Source organism: Neomonachus schauinslandi, chromosome 4 (assembly GCF_002201575.2).
Source record: "Neomonachus schauinslandi chromosome 4, ASM220157v2, whole genome shotgun sequence".
Classification (NCBI taxonomy): Eukaryota; Metazoa; Chordata; class Mammalia; order Carnivora; family Phocidae; genus Neomonachus; species Neomonachus schauinslandi.
Window position 1 is genome coordinate 138516103 of NC_058406.1, and position 16653 is coordinate 138532755.

General features: G+C 34.7%; 1 protein-coding gene and 1 pseudogene across 1 annotated transcript in view; one reads left to right on the forward strand and one right to left on the reverse strand.

Annotated features, from left to right (window-relative positions):
* The window catches only part of RALYL (RALY RNA binding protein like), a 680251-nt gene that overhangs the window by 316382 nt on the left and 347216 nt on the right, over positions 1 to 16653 (forward strand). Inside the window, exon 3 of the mRNA XM_021688194.1 lies at positions 7031 to 7309. Coding sequence (XP_021543869.1) covers positions 7054 to 7309 — 256 coding nt within the window. The 5' untranslated portion in view covers positions 7031 to 7053. The remainder of the gene's footprint in view (positions 1 to 7030; positions 7310 to 16653) is intronic.
* LOC123324603 lies at positions 5878 to 5956 on the reverse strand (annotated as a pseudogene).

The following is a 16653-nucleotide window of genomic DNA, read 5'->3' on the forward strand; positions in this document are numbered from 1 at the left end:
ATGTTTAGTGAATTAAGACACTTAAGTGGCACAGTTATCTCATACTTACAGTTACTCTCTTCTTACTATTATTTGTGGCATAAGGACTTAACAAATCTTAACTCTTACTAAGCTTACAAATAGGTGATAATAATAACCCTTAGCTTCTCTGCAGAAAAGGGCATCCATAATTTTTAATTTCTACATTTCCTGGGATTTTTTAATGTTTTGTGGAGATTCTGCCTTGCGTAGCTAAGGGTAGGGAAGAATTGGAACGTTTGTGTGTATTGTCATAGACTATTGCAGCAATGGGGACTGCATTCATTCCTCCAAAGAGAAATCGTGCTCTGAATCGGTTATTGGCAATACCTAGATTGCTTGGTGCTCTCATTTATAAAGCTGCCTCTGCATTCAGAGCATCTGAGTTTAGGGAATTGGTAAACAGGAACTTTATCTGATCCAGACATACAGTAGGCATTTTCACTATATCATTTTTATTGCTACTTAATACAACCCTAAATATTCAATTTTGTGGAGGGCAGTTCACCATTGCACCTACTGTAGGGCATTTATTTATATTTCAGGAGAGCACAGAAATGTCAGGGGGTTGGTTGTGGGATTTAAAACCTTTTACTCTAGGGCCAGTCTTCCAAAGCCACATCAATAATGATTGAAAGTTGTTCATCTCTGTGGGCAGTTTAGTAGCCTACATGAAATCACTTAGTGGTCCGAATTTAACTCCTGAGGGAACTGTCATGATTGACAGTTTGAACAAAGAGGACAAGAGTGGAAAAGACCTGTTAACTAGGAGTGAGTGAATTTCTCCTGTGGGCATGACAGTGTTTATCTCCTGCAATTTAGCTTTAAGTGACCTGAGAGGTTTTTTGTTTTATGTTTTTTTTTTTAAGATTTCATTTATTTATTTGAGAGAGAGAGAATGAGAGAGAGAGAGCACATGAAAGGGGGGAGGGTCAGAGCGCGAAGCCGACTCCCTGCCGAGCAGGGAGCCTGATGCGGGACTCAATCCCGGGACTCCAGGATCATGACCTGAGCCGGAGGCAGTCGCTTAACCAACTGAGCCACCCAGGCGCCCAGCCTGAGAGTTTAAAAATAGAGAAAGATATTTGATTCAGTGGAGGAATATGGGGAACAGAGCACAGTTTTATCCCAGTGAATACCCAAGAACAATCCTCTTTCTATTTCTCCATTGCTGGCCTCATATGATACATCAATTAGAAGTGAATATTATGATGCTTTTGCTTTGAATGTCCATATTTACATTATTAAATTGTATTAATCTGAACTATATCATACCATTTATTATCATGTGACTTGCAGAAGAAGGTGACTACAAAGTTGTATGTATTCTAGTCTATTTTATATTATTTCAGGGCAACTCTAGTTGGAGTCAGTAAATTGGTGGATCTGACAAATTCTGAGGAAAAATTTACCAGAATCATTTCTGGGCATTCTTAAGATAGTGTGTTCCCTAGCATTCTTAATACAAATCACAGACTAAGTCTTAGCAGTTTGTGGCTCTTCCTTTCTGCATAACGTGAATAGTTACAGTGGTGATGAGGCCTCTCAATACAGAACCCAAATTGGTGTCTTCCTCATGTAAGTTGAAACACTTTTCTGGAAATACTCCAGATCCCAGAGGAAATGAAGGAAAGAGGTAGAACCCTCTCCTAACTACTCTGAGTGAATATTTAATAAGCTCTTAAACCAATGGCAGGTATATAAGTGCTATGTGCTTGTTAAATATAAAGTAAGTTTTGCATAACTACTTCTGAAATAGTCTTAATGATTTATAGACCATCTTTGAAAATTCAAAATCTCTTAAATAGAACCCTTTTTAGCAATGTTTACAAAAGGCATTAAAAAAAGAAAGGTTATGTGACAAAAAATGAAGTGACACTGATTACTTCTCCCATACTTTATTCTGACTGCATGGTCTCAGCTATCTTTTCAAACTGGTCTTGGTTTCTACATGGATGTGGTTGACCAGTCAGAAACCAAGGTAATGGTACCTCATGGTCCACAGCCCTCTACCAAATAATGGTTCAAATAGCAGTCAGTGCTATATATCCCTTATATCACAAAACATACTATCCCTGACTGACTTCTTTTCCCTTGTCAAGTAGAAAGAGCCTAATCATTGTTGATTCGGCTTCTCTGTATAACTCAAAACAGTCTTCTGCCTAGGTCACGTTGACCAGTGGAGTTATCTTGGAAGTGTAATTATAATCGACATCTTAGACAACTTGTGTGACTGAAGGATCTGTTTTGCAGAGGAGAAAGATTTTAAGAACATCACATGCAACAAATTTCCGAGATTTATACCAATTTGTTCATATTCTACAGAATATGAGTATACTTCAGGATAACTCCATGAAATGAATACTTTTGAGTTATATCACCATATGGTTTTATCTCTTTGAATCCTTTTGTTTTTTAATTTAAAGTTGATAATTTTCCTTATTTCTAAAAATCACATTGGACTCTTATACCTTGAATTTAGTGATCAGACAAATAGACAATGCTTACATGATCCCTGATATAATAGATATAACACCAGTCACAATCTCTCTAATGGCTCAAAGAAAGTTTGTTTCATTTCCTGAAAACTCCAAACACAAGTAGGTTTTTATCCTTGGGTGATGTGAACTTTTATGGACTAAATTATGTCCCCTCAAAATTCATATGGTGAAGCCCTAACCCATAATGTGATGTTTTTTGAAGATGGGGCTTTGGGGGAGTAATTAGGTTTAGGTGGGGTCATGAAGGTACGGCTCCCATGATGGGGTCAGTATCCTTATAAGAAGAGGAAGAGAGGCCAGAGCTTCTCTCTCTACCATGTGAAGACATAGTGAGAAGGTGGCCTTCTCCAAGCCAGGAGGAAAGCTCTTACCAGAAACTGAATCAGTTGGCACTTTGAGTTTGGACTTTTAGCCTTTAGAAGTGTGAAACATAAATGTCTGCTGTTTAAACTATCCAGGCTATGGTATTTTGTTATAGCAGCCTGAGTTGACTAATGCATGAGGAAAGAAAGGAATTGTACTGATTATCTATCTGTTCCCTACTTTATTCTTGACATTTGACCTGGTCTAACCAGTGTTCTTTTTTTAGATTGGTCGTGATTTACACATGGACGTGTCTGACCTCTCATGAACCAAGGTGATGGTCTCTTTAGACCATAACCCTCTCCCAAATAATGGTTGGATCTGCCACACCTTGTTAAATACTTCACAAGGGATGGCTTAACACTTAATCATTACTCCTTGTTTATAAAATTTGAATCATTTACTAATTTATATTTTCCAAAATCATTTTAATTCAGTGTAACACAGAAGTTGATTAATATTTCAAATTCTGAAATGTTGACTCACTAATATCTATTGATTTCCAATTTATGGTTAGAATAACCAATACAAAGTGATTACCTTTTTGTAACTACAGTTGTTACATTATTTATACCTATATATATCTTTTTGTTTTTGCTCTCCTGTCGACTACTTAATCTTCAGATTAAAAATACTTATTTCTTAGTAGTTAATGGTTCTACTCAAACATAATCACTGCTATTAAGATATTTTAGCTAACATTCTTTCCTTTACAAAATTAATTCCATTCCTATTTTTATAGTAATTTTATTTTTCTATTGCTTACAATAATTTCATTAAATTTTTATGTTCTGCCTTGAACTGTGGAATGAAATACTATCATTTGCCTAATTTTTAAAACCTTTCTGTATTCCATTAAGTGGCATTCTAAGCCATTTTTCTTCCTAAATATCTCATATTAATTTTCTATGAAGTTTATCATATCACCTTTATTACCAGTGAGTCCTTATTAAAAGCATTTTATATCTTTAAATCTCTTTACACACAAACTGTAGTTAAAGAGGAAAATGGAAACTGGGTTCCTTGGTTCTTATAGTGTGCTATTGCCACGATATTACAGTCAGTGTCTGAGGTACATAGTAAAAAAAAAAAAAAGTTTTATAAAGAATACGTTGATGTGACTATAATTAATATGTTTGCAAAATTTAATGAGCAGGAAATTTTACTTTTGCTCTGAATGTTCCTCATTGTAGTAACTGAATTGCAATGTTGAGATAGAAGGACTGCTGAAAGGTCAAATATTTTAATAGTGTTTTTAATTTCTTTATAATCAACAGTTAATTTTTAATAAACATAGAACACATACTATGTAACATTAATATATAAAATATAATATGTAGACCTAATAAAGTGTGCATTTAACAAAGGAAATCAGAATAATTTTTATGATATTTTTAAATAATAATGACTTTGGTAATGTGCCTGGGAAGCTCCAAACACTAATTCATTTTTTTCTGAGCACAACAGAATTATGCTGTTTCCGATATTAGTGCCTGTCTAGCTAAGCTCATAAACTTCATTTACTTCATTTCAGAGATCAGAATATCCCTCTCTTACTTAGTTTATGGTTTCTTTGCCTATTCTTCCTATTCAACCTAGTGAATCCAAAAATATTTTGAACATAGTACTTAGGGAAGAGCTGGAAGGCATCAAAATTACTTGGAGTGTATTAAAACAGCCAATACAGGTGGTAGTGGAAAGAGGTTTAAACTTTCTAGCTGAGGACTGATAACTAAATTAGAGGGTTTTTTTTTTTCTTTCCTATTTGACCAAGGAATTTTCGTATTTGGAATTTATCCTCACTAAATTTGTCATTGTTCATCTGAGATACTTTGGTGATCTGAAAAATTGGAAACAACCTAAATGCTCCTCAAGAGAATGAAGAAAATGATGGTATAGCTTATTAGTATGTGACTGTGTAAGTTACATCCAAAAGGTGATTTAACAGCATAATAAAATGAGTATTGAAATAATAAACAATGGCACTTGGCATATAGATTATGATGCTTTTTTCCTAATTTATAACTCTTTTTCTTCTAAGTACTGGAAAGCACTGACAAAGAAAATACACCAAAATTTAAACAGTAAATATCTTCAGGTTAGAATTACTTTGTTTCCCTTCATATGTGTCTATTTCCCTTTGTGTGTACATATTCTTTAAAATATTTACTTTTAAAAAGCTACCTTTGGCTTATTGTAGGAAGTAGTTTGCGATTTAAGAATTGAATATTCATTATAATTATGATGTTTATCTTTATGAGTGATAGAGATATCACCCCATATACTTGATTCTCTGAAGGTTTTTCACAAAATAGTCTTGATGAAGTATTATGAATTCTACTGAAGAATTGTCCGTCACTGCCCTGGTAGATATGTTATGTCTTCCTAAATTGTGGATGGTTTTCTGAAGAATAAATTCAGACTTTTGGGGGGACATTCTTTTGGTTTATTTCGTCCAAGGGAAGATACTTAAATACATTTGTTTATTTCAGTTCAATTTTTCCCTTTTTATAATTATAAATCAAAGCAGTTTTATTTGTTACATTATTGTTTAAATGTAAAAAAGTATTCAAGTACATTTAGATAAGTTAAAAGTATTTGGAAAACGACTGTCCTCTTGTGCATGCTAAGAAATTAACTAACTATATGCTCATTGAATTTTTGTAATACTCTTTAATGATGAATTCAGATATCTTCTGAAAACTTCAAGAAGTTTTCTCTGGTCTTTTCAACTGGATATGATCTCTTTCTTTTCAGAAATTACAACATTTGCAAGGTTTTAGCGTGTATTCTAGGACTTCTTTGAGTACTAGCTCTAGACTTTAACAGATTATAACATTTAGGGCATGATATTCTTTTCTTTTTCATTTTTGTATCTTTTTCATCTTTTCTCAGGCTTTTGAATATAGCATGAACTAGTAATTTTGGCTGACTTTCTTGAATACTTGCGTATTTCTTGTTGCTATTGTTATTTTGTTATTTTGTTGTTGTTGTTATTCATTCTTTACTGTAGGGGTCATTTATCCCCATTACTAGTAACAAACTATAGAAATGATCCCTGAAAGTATAGTCTTGGTGATGGGCACGTACTGAATGGAGCACTGGGTATTATATGCAAACAATGAATCATGGAACACTACATCAAAAACTAATGATGTAATGTATGGTGATTAACATAACATAATAAAATTTAAAAAATGTAAAAATATATATATATATTTGTTCAGTATGAGTGTCTGAATAAATCTAAGGTTGGAAATTCAGGACCATGAAATCAAGAGAAGAGTCGAATTTACAGCTGTGTTAATCTCGTCTACTCCAAATATGTTTTCTCTATAGTAAATTTTAATGTTGTCTTTCATTAAAAAATTAATGTATCCCTCTTAGATTCAAGGCTAGAAATCTCCTTCGTAGACAGATCTTTAGCTATTCTAAACACATTATGATTTTATAGAGTATTCACCATCTCAGGGTGGTATTTTCAGAATGAAAACTCTACTCTTAAGTTAGTCTTCATATGGCAACTGTTTAAATTTTTACTTGTTCTTTTCTGAAATATAGCTAATACCATCATATCTTTTGTAAGTTTCTGGGACCAAAAGCATACTCCATAATACATAATACATAAATACATAATTGCTTCTGATTCATAGAGTAAATCTCTGTACTTTTAAAATACCAGAGTCCTGTTAGCCTTTTTGGGTATAGAAACTCATTAAAATATTGTTAGTTTCTGATAGAAAGTCTCTGATAATGAAATATCCAATATATGTACCTTTCACAGAAAATATAGAGCTAAAAATGCATGTGCTCAACAATATAAGGTGGCTTATTCCTCAAACTTGTTTCTGAAAAATTGATAGACTTAAAAATAAAAGCAACTACAAAAGGTTAATCATTTTGTGAGGCTGAATTTTGGATAAATAAATCAGGAATTCATTTATAGCTATATGCTAAGTGTTTATAAGTGTTCTCTTACTGCATTTTGTAATGCAGTGTTCACCTTTTATATTCCTAAATTCTCAAGAAAATCAGTAGTAATTAGGGATTTGAGGTTACCTGGTACACTGTTGAAAAATGTTGAAAACCGGTAGTACCCATCCAACCTAATTATTTTCCTTTTGACTATTTTTGTTTGTTTGTTTAAGGATTAAAACAAGGTGAGCCAACCATGACTGGCAAAACACAGACCAGCAATGTCACCAATAAGAATGACCCCAAGTCCATCAACTCCCGTGTTTTCATCGGCAATCTAAATACAGCCATTGTCAAGAAAGTTGACATTGAAGCCATTTTCTCAAAGTATGGAAAAATAGTCGGATGCTCAGTTCACAAAGGTTATGCATTTGTACAGTACATGAGTGAGCGACATGCAAGAGCTGCAGTGGCTGGAGAAAATGCCAGGATCATAGCTGGCCAACCACTTGGTAAGTCATGCTCATGTATGGCGTTCACATTAGTGTTATAGTCTTTGCACATATCTGCATATGGTTTTACTGTTACAAAGCCAACACTACCATAATAGCTGTCTCTTATTTAACCAGTTATAGTGTTTGCATATTTGTAATTTATATTATTTTCATGTTTTCATATTGTTTTACATGTTTCTTATTTTCTCTACCAATTTAGAGACTTGAGATCAAGTCCGCTTTGTAGGACTTGTTACCTCCACCAAGCCTAACAAGGCCGGGCAAATAAAAAATATGTATTATATTTAACTTTATTTGACTTGAAATGGTATCTGTCTTCCAGGAAACACTATGTGAAGGAAAAAGCTAACTCGGCCTTTTATACTTACAGCATTTGCTCTGAGGGTTAATATATTTTCCTAACTTCCTGTTTTTATTGTTTGAAGAGAATGGATAGAAAATAGCAAAAAGAAGTTAATCGAGAACTGGAAAAGGAATATAAGCCACTCTTTTTTTTTATTTTTTTAATTAACATATAATGTATTATTTGTTTCAGAGGTACAGGTCTGTGATTCAGCAGTCTTACACAATTCACAGCGCTCACCATAGCACATACCCTCCCCAATGCCCATCACCCAGCCACCCCGTCCCTCCCAACCCTTCCCCTGCAGCAACCCTCAGTTTGTTTCCTGAGATTAAGAGTCTCTATGGTTTGTCTCCCTCTCTGGTTTCATCTTGTTTCATTTTTCCCTCCCTTCCCCTATGATCCTCTGTCTTGTTCCTCAAATTCCTCATATCAGTGAGATCATATGATAATTGTCTTTCTCTGATTGACTTACTTCGCTTACCATAATACCCTCTAGTTCCATCCACATCGTTGCAAATGGCAAGATTTTGTTTTTTTGATGGCTGCATAATATTCCATTGTATGTGTGTCTATAAATGATATACATAATGTGTGTGTATATATATAATATCATATCTTCTTTATCCATTCATCTGTTGATGGACATCTAGGCTTTTTCCATAGTTTGTCTATTGTGGACATTGCTGCTATAAACATTGTTAACGCACTCTTCCTTATCTAGTCCGGAATCTTGTACATCATGCCTGTTCAGGCATGTGCGATGATCATATTTTTGTCTAATGTTCAAGGAGTATATAGGTTTTTCTTCAAAGAAGAAAAAAGAATATAGTCTGAGGTAAAATGTAAATACTTAGGAGAAAATACTTTGTAGTAAATATGTAGAGTAAAAAATAAAAATTAGGCAGCCTATTTTTCTACACAAGAAAAAAGGATAATTAAGACATCAGTGATTCTGGGGCACCAGGGTGGCTCAGTCGTTAAGCATCTGCCTTTGGCTCAGGTCATGATCCCAGGGTCCTGGGATCAAGTCCTGCATTGGAGTCCCTGCTCTGTGGGAAGTCTGTTTCTCCCTCTCCCAACATTTGCTCTGAGGGTTAATATATTTTCCTAGCTTCCTTTTTTTATTGTTTGAAGAGAAGGGATAGAAAATAGCAAAAAGAAGTTAATTGAGAACTGGAAAAGGAATATAAGCCACTCTTTTTTTTTAAAGATTTTTATTTATTTATTTGAGAGAGAGAATTAGAGACAGAGAGCACGAGAGGGAAGAGGGTCAGAGGGAGAAGCAGACCCCCCGCTGAGCAGGGAGCCTGATGTGGGACTCGATCCCGGGACTCCAGGATCATGACCCGAGCCGAAGGCAGTCGCTTAACCAACTGAGCCACCCAGGCGCCCGCCACTCTTTTTTTAAAAAAAAAATTTATTAACATATAAGGTCTTATTTGACAATAGCAAATTAGATAATAGCTTATGTCTATTGTGTTCTCTCTCTCCCTGTGTCTTTCTGTCAAATAAATAAATAAAATCTTTAAAAAAAGACATCAGTGATTCCTTAATGTATATCTCTTATCCTGTCCAGATTCATATTTTAAATTGATTATACAATATCTTCTCTCAGTGTTACATGCCCAGAACAAAACCCTTGATTTTTCACACCCTCAACTTCCTTCATTCCCAGGCTTCTCCATCACAGTAACTGGAACCCTTACTTAATCCAATTTTTCAAACAAAAACTGAGGTGTCAACTATGATTCTTCTGTTCTCCCCAGACCCCAAATATAATCTCTCCTCATGTTTCTTGTCTTCAATATATCCCAAACCCAATCACCTTTTAGATCTATATCAATAGCCATCTTATCCAGGCCACCATTATATCTCAGCTCTATCGACTGCTGAAATAACCACCAAACTGGTCTGCCTCTTTCCACTCATGCCAGTGTCCCTCTAAAAACATAAATGTGATGATGCCATTAACGTGCTCTTAAAACTCTAATGCTCTTCCATCTTACCCAGGGCAAGGTTTATATTCTACACTGTACCTCCAATACCTCACATCTTCAACTTCATCTCCTTCTCTCTGCCTTTGTCTACCATGTCAGTAATGCTGGCCATCTTGATATGCCTCAAATGTTCCAAGATTGTTCCTACCTCAGAGGCTTTGGACTTGCTCTTCCTTCTGCTAAGACAGGTCTTTGCTAATTTATTGCTCCCTGCTTGATTGTGTGCTGTACTCAAATTTTCCTTACCTGGAGAAACTTTTCCTGACCAAGTTATCTAAAATAGAATAGTCTTCTGCCCTCTTGTGTACACTGTCTATTCCATTACTGTACTTTATATATATATATTTTTCATAGCCCTCATCAGTATCTGGGATTACATAATTTATCATGTACCTCTATCATGTCCACAGACAAAAAGATGAAGGAACATATAAAGAAACAAGCTAAAAGCATAGACAAATCAAGTTAGAAGAGTGTTAAGAACATTTTATTTTTAAGCCACATAACATAGTTATGAAAAATGTTTGGGAAGGCATAGAATTTAATAAAATGAGAGCGAAGTCTGAGGTGATAGTCTTCAGGGGGGAAAAAAGAGATTTTTACATAAGCACTTGCTACAGCCCCACAAATGCTCACTTACATATAGGAATATAGTTTTTATTTACCTTTCTCTAATTCATTTTTTTTATATTTTAAAGAAAGGTAAAGTTTTCCAAAAGACACTGTGAAGTTTTTTATTTGTTTTTCTTTATTTACCTTAATGTCTCTGTTCTGCATATCTACCTTGAAATGGAAATTTTCTGACAATTTCTTTCTTTCTAAGTTGAAATTCTTATTTCAAGACCACATTCGAGCCAGTGTCAGAGAAATACTCATTTATTGCTTGTATCCTGACTGTTATGAAACTAGCACATACTTGTAGAAATGTTTTAATTATTATTTTATAAAAATTAATTATCAATATAAGGTCAATTAAAAGTCCAATTCATTTACTAATGAACTTTATTTTTGTGAGCAATCTCTACACCAAACATAGGACTCCAACTCACTACCCTGAGATCAATAGTTGCACACTCTTCACTTACTAATGAACTATAGCTAATTTTCCAGAATCCCATTTCTTTCCACTGCTCAGTTGATTACTCTCCTTTTGAGAAGAAAGCAATAGTTAAGGAGAACATCAATACTAAAAATTTTGTGGCTAACTTAGAAAAACCCAAGGGAAAAAAATGGTGACACCTAATCACTATGCTTTGAGAGGCACAGAATTAAATTGTGCTTCTAATAAGATATCATTTCTCATTTTTAGTCATTTGTCTCAGATCCTCTCTTTGTTGTGTCCTCAGGTTAATCTCTGGAGCATATATCTTGATCAGCCATAATCACCCTTTCTGCCTGAATCCAAGTTAAAGACTTTACTTTTTCAGTTGAGATCTAGTCTTTTACACTACTTGTGTCTAAGCTGAATGTCTTTTCATACAAAGCAAGTGCTTTATAATGGTTAATAAGTTTGCTTTTCAGGTCAAGTGTCTGAATGCACCCACCTTTTCTAAAACCATATTGCTAGAAATTCAGGCTAGTCTTCCAGTTGTCCCTTATAGAGAGTAGGTTTCCCAGTCAGGTCCTGAAGAAGATTCAGTTTTCCAGGAGGTCTATCCATTTCTGACTTTAAATATTGTACCTTTATTTTTGGTGACAAGGCAAAACTTAAGTAAATCACTTTGCTTTCCAATTTTTTGACTCTGAAATAAACCCTTTATGATTTGCAGGCCCCAGCAAGCCCTACAAGCCCTTAAATTGAAGTGAATTGAGGGTGGATCAAATAATAGACCACCATTATATGAAATTGGTATTAGCTTCAGGCACCATAACTTGTGTAAAGCATTCTTCTTTCTCTTAGAGTGAGAAGAAAATTAATAGTGATGAAGTCTTGCCCTGGGCCAGTACTTTACCTGTATTATCTTATTTGATCTCAAAGCATAGTTAAATATCTTCTTCTAAACAGAAACAATCTTTTCATATCACTATGTGTTTAAAACTCTTTATGTACAATTTAGAGATTAAGTATCAGTAGTACCAGAAAAAAATTAAACATTCTATAGAATAGGTGAGTTCTTATAGTTCTATGGAGGCCATAAATATATCCTTAAACTGAGAATAGGCTATGAATATGATGAAACCCAGCATTTAATAAATGGAAATATGAATAGCTGTTTTGACACTGAAAGTTTTAAACTTGGGAAGCAGTCTGTTGAATTGTCTTTTACTGAAAAAATAATCCATCAGCAGTTTGATGGATGGATTTCTGTGAAATAAAACTAGAAATGGGAGATGTGATGGGAAACTATCAAAAGAAGAATAGAAATTATGGAAATGAAGAGGGGAAAATGAGGAAAAGTAGGTAGGATCACTAAGATTGAATAACTAGTTGGCACAATGGGTGAGACAGAGATGGAGAGAGATAGAAGAATCAAGAATGATTCCCATGTTCTGGGTTGAGAATAGAGAATGATTTCCTAAGGGAAGAGGTTTTTGTGTAAGACACTGAGCGCAGGACTGAATAGATGTGTTAAGGTTGATGGGCATGCTTGAGGATATGGAGGTGTAAATATCTAGTAGGATCTTGGAAACACAGGTCCAAACTAAGAAGAAAGATTTGGACCGAGTAGAGATTTGTATGTCATTAGCATAGATGTTGTTGAAGCTATAGAAATGGATAAGCTGACCCAAGGAGAACATATAAAGTCAGAAGACTATTGGCTGAAAATGGATCTATGGAGAAAACTTTGGGTCGGTAAAAAGAAGAACCTTTCTGATAAGCCCTCTGAAAATCTAAGTCCAAAGTATATTCTACAAAGCTACTTCATTCCCCAGGTCTACGCTGTAGTTGACCATGACCTTCCTAAACTTCCTGTATTGGATGACTACTTTCTTAGCTGCAGAGTCCTCAAGTCAGTTCTCTTAAACTGCTACTGATTTCCAAACTTCCAAGGCCATATACGCAAATATTCTTATTGATTCTAATATTTAAAACTCTCATTTATGAGAGTTTAAGCACCTTATCTTTAATGCTTAAGTTTCTTACCATATTAATGTCTTCTATACCCAAGGCCATCTGCCTAGCTGAATAGCAGAGAAAACTATCTACCTTGCCAGGTTTTATTGTATGTCTTTAATAAAACCATTGGCAAAAAATAGAAATGTTCCTCAGACCAAATGCAAGACAACCATTGTAGATCCAGGCAGGAAGCTTTTACTCACTTAACTATGTTAGTACACCTGAAACTTAAGACCAATAATTCCATATATCTGTATTATAAAACATTCTGTGTCTTTTGGAGAAAACATCTTTTACCATGAAATTGCCATCAAATTCTGAATTGAAATTTTGAATAGTATATATTTTATATTCTTTTCAAATTTATATAAAATGAGAAATTATTTTAAAAGTTGCTGAATCCTACCTATAAATTACAGTGCATAGAGTAACTAGGGGAGCTCAGAAGTTAGAGCTAAAAATACCGGAACTCTAATCTGAATTTTGAAAGTAGGTCACAGTCTAAAGTCTTGATTAACTTCCCTCTCTTGAATTTTTTATTCTTACTTTGTTGGCAGACATTCCTAAATTTCATACCATAACAAGGGAAAAGGTGCCTTGAATTAGTTCAGTGGTCCATCCATTTTATCAACGTGTTCATGAAACCAACATATATTTTATTGAATGCAAAGTTTATTTCCTGAGGTTATTTCCCTTTTAGCACATAAACAAATAACTAAGATGGTATTTTTTCCTTGAAAGTCTAAAGACTTCTATATACTTATACTCCAGAGCAATTGAACAAAAACAAACAAATATATTTATTTCCTCAAACTGCAAAAAATGTCTCCAGTACTATTACTACTACTACTACTACTACTTCTTCACCTTCCCCTTCTTCTTCTTCTTCTTCTTCTTCTCCTCCTCCTCCTCCTCCTCCTCCATGATCAAGGTATGTCACAGACCTAATTGTGAGCTCGACATGTTTCCTTTCTCTCCCATTTCCGTCCTCTCAAATTCCTCCCATTTCTGAATAAGTTGATTCACTCAGACTTTGGTGCTATGTGACCCTATGCCAGGTTGTGTCCCCAGACTGTGACACATGTTTCAAAATAGCCCTCTCTTCTTTTCCTCACTGATGTCTCTTCATTCCCAGGTCACAGTTGGCTTTCTGAGGATTTTAGCCGATAAATACCCTTAATCATACGTTTGGAGCTATGATAACTGAACACATTAAAGGATTTCAAATAAATGAACTGGGTGGAGAGATGGATTGTTGGTATTGCTGCCTTCCAGAAAACTAATCACAGCATACCCTGTGGGTGTTGTACGGAAAAGGAAACTTGGCCATGATTTAACTTAGTTGCTTTTATATGTGTTCAGTTTTTCCGCACATCTTTTGCACCACATTATAAAAAGGATATCCCTTTTTTAATCCCTGGCTTCATGCCTTTGATACGTAATGGAGGATTTCTAAGCCTTCTGTGGCAAAAAACAATTGATTCCATTTTGGCTCACATTAGTTGGGATTCTTAAAAAATCAGAATCCAACTGTGAAATTACTCTGAATAATTTTTGTAAAAAACACAATTTCTATAAGGTAAATCTCCTTATAAAAACGTATCTCAGTTTGGTTAGTCAGTAAAATTGAAATTTTAAAAGGAAAAATACTTATGTATCCTCTTCATTGTATTTGGATTTTAAGCTGTTAATATTGGAAATATTTGTTACATATTTTAATCTAAATTTAGTCATTGGAACTTTTTTCCTCAAACACATTATGTGAAAGGTGAAACAAACTTTTTAAATGCTTAATATTGACAATTTTTTATATGAGAGGTCGTGCATAAAGTGTCCTTTTGTACTAAAATATCATGCAGAGGTTGGAGACTAAGTCTAGATCAATGCAAATTCCTACTGATTACACTGGCTTGATTACACGCATGCTATAAATAAACATTTGTGATGTGTTTTTTATTTTTAGATTATTTCATTCCTATGATGCTTGCAAAAGACACAATAATATAGGAACTTAAGAAGTCAGTTATTAATAGTAAGAGGAACCCAAAACAAAAACATAATTTATCTATAGAAATCATTCTTGCTCTGAAATCTGAATACAAGTCCCTGTTGTTGAGGAATAGAGTCTAGCTTAGAAAAAGAATATGTAAAATAGAGAATTAAATTAATTTCCTTACATTATAAATGTCTTGCAAATGCTGAAGGAATTCAAAAAAGGAACATGATGAATAGATTGTTAATTTTAAAACAAATCTGGTGGAGGGGCGCCTGGGTGGCTCAGTCATTAAGCATCTGCCTTCGGCTAGGGTCATGATCCCAGGGTCCTGGGATCAAGCCCCACATCGGGCTCCCTGCTCTGCAGGGGGCCTGCTTCTCCCTCTCCTACTCCCCCTGCTTGTGTTCCCACTCTCGCTGTCTCTCTCTCTCTGTCAAATAAATAAATAAAATCTTAAAAAATTAATAAAATAAAATAAATCTGGTAGGTATTCTTAATCCTGATCATGAAGGAAGTAATGGAAATGCAGTGGTAGAAAGGAAGATCCTGGAGAGCCATCCTGAGTAAGAGGAAAGAAGAAAAACAGACAAATGCTTGTAACAATCTATGAAGCATGCCTTAGGAGTAATGGATTTCAAATGTGTTTTTATCCTCAGCTACGATTTTGCACCCAGAGAGATCTTTTCAAAATACAAATCTAATGATCTCACCCTCTGATAAAAACTGTCAGTGATTTCCCATTGTTTTCAGAAAAAAAAAAAAAGATAGACCCTTGCTGTGGTCTACAAGTTTCTATGTGATTTGTTTCTGACTCTTTGGCAGACTTATATCACTACCTTCTCAGCCTTGCTCCATCTGAACTGACTTCCCTCAACTCATTGAGCAAATCATCTTTCCTTCCCCTGGACCTTTGCACTTGCTGTTTGTGTAGAATGTTCTTCCCTACTAAGCTCCCCACCACCTTACCTTACTTCCCCACTTCTCCACTCCCTTCACTTGACTATTCATCCTTCAGATCTCAGATCAAATATCATTACTTTAAGGAAACCTATTTTGATCCCTCAAATATAGTTGGAATGTTTTACTTCCCTTTCTGCTTTTCAGTTTTGTTTTTATATTTACTCTTCTGTAACTGATATCCATTTCTTCTTCCTCTAGGCTAAGTTCCTTGATAGCATTGACTGTATATGTTTATATTAATCTTCTTAGCACCTAGCAGAGTATCGATTCTTCCATGGCAAATGGCACATAGGCTGGATGAGTGGTTGGATGGTTGGAGGAACAGCTGGGATTCATTGAGGGCTTTTCCCTCCTATTGAAAGAGCAATACAAGGAAATGGAGACAGACAGGAAGAAGGAGAAGAAGGAAGTGGAAGGGGAGGAGGAGGATGAAGAAGGAGAAGGTGTAGTTACAAGTTGCCTGAAAAGCCAGTAGTTACAGTTTAGGGTTTCTCCAAAGAGAAGGCACTGTGGTCTTTTTGTAAAGCAACGAGGTATTCATTCTCTCTAAAGTCAGACACCCCAGAGGTAGTTATTCAATAGGCTGGGTTTAATTTTTTTCTAAATATAATCTGTCTTTAATAAACAAAATATTAACACATATATATTTTATTCAAAGGTTATAGTAAATGATATATTGGTTTTAAAAAAGGGATTTTATTTGTGGAAAACTACAGTCCTTAAAATGGCATGCTTTCATAGTTTTGTCTTATTGATAGTTAAATATTTGCCTAGTACCTCATCTTTCTCAAAGCTCTTTCAAGCACAGATTCTCTTCTTTCGTTCTCAGAACAGCACTGCAAGGTAAGTAATATGAGTATTTATGCCTATTCTGCTGTCTAGGAACTGAGGCTCAAAGAAATTAACTTACGTTAAATCACACAAATGGTGGTGTCGTATATGAAGCTCAACATATTCTGACCCTAATTATTTTCACTATTTATT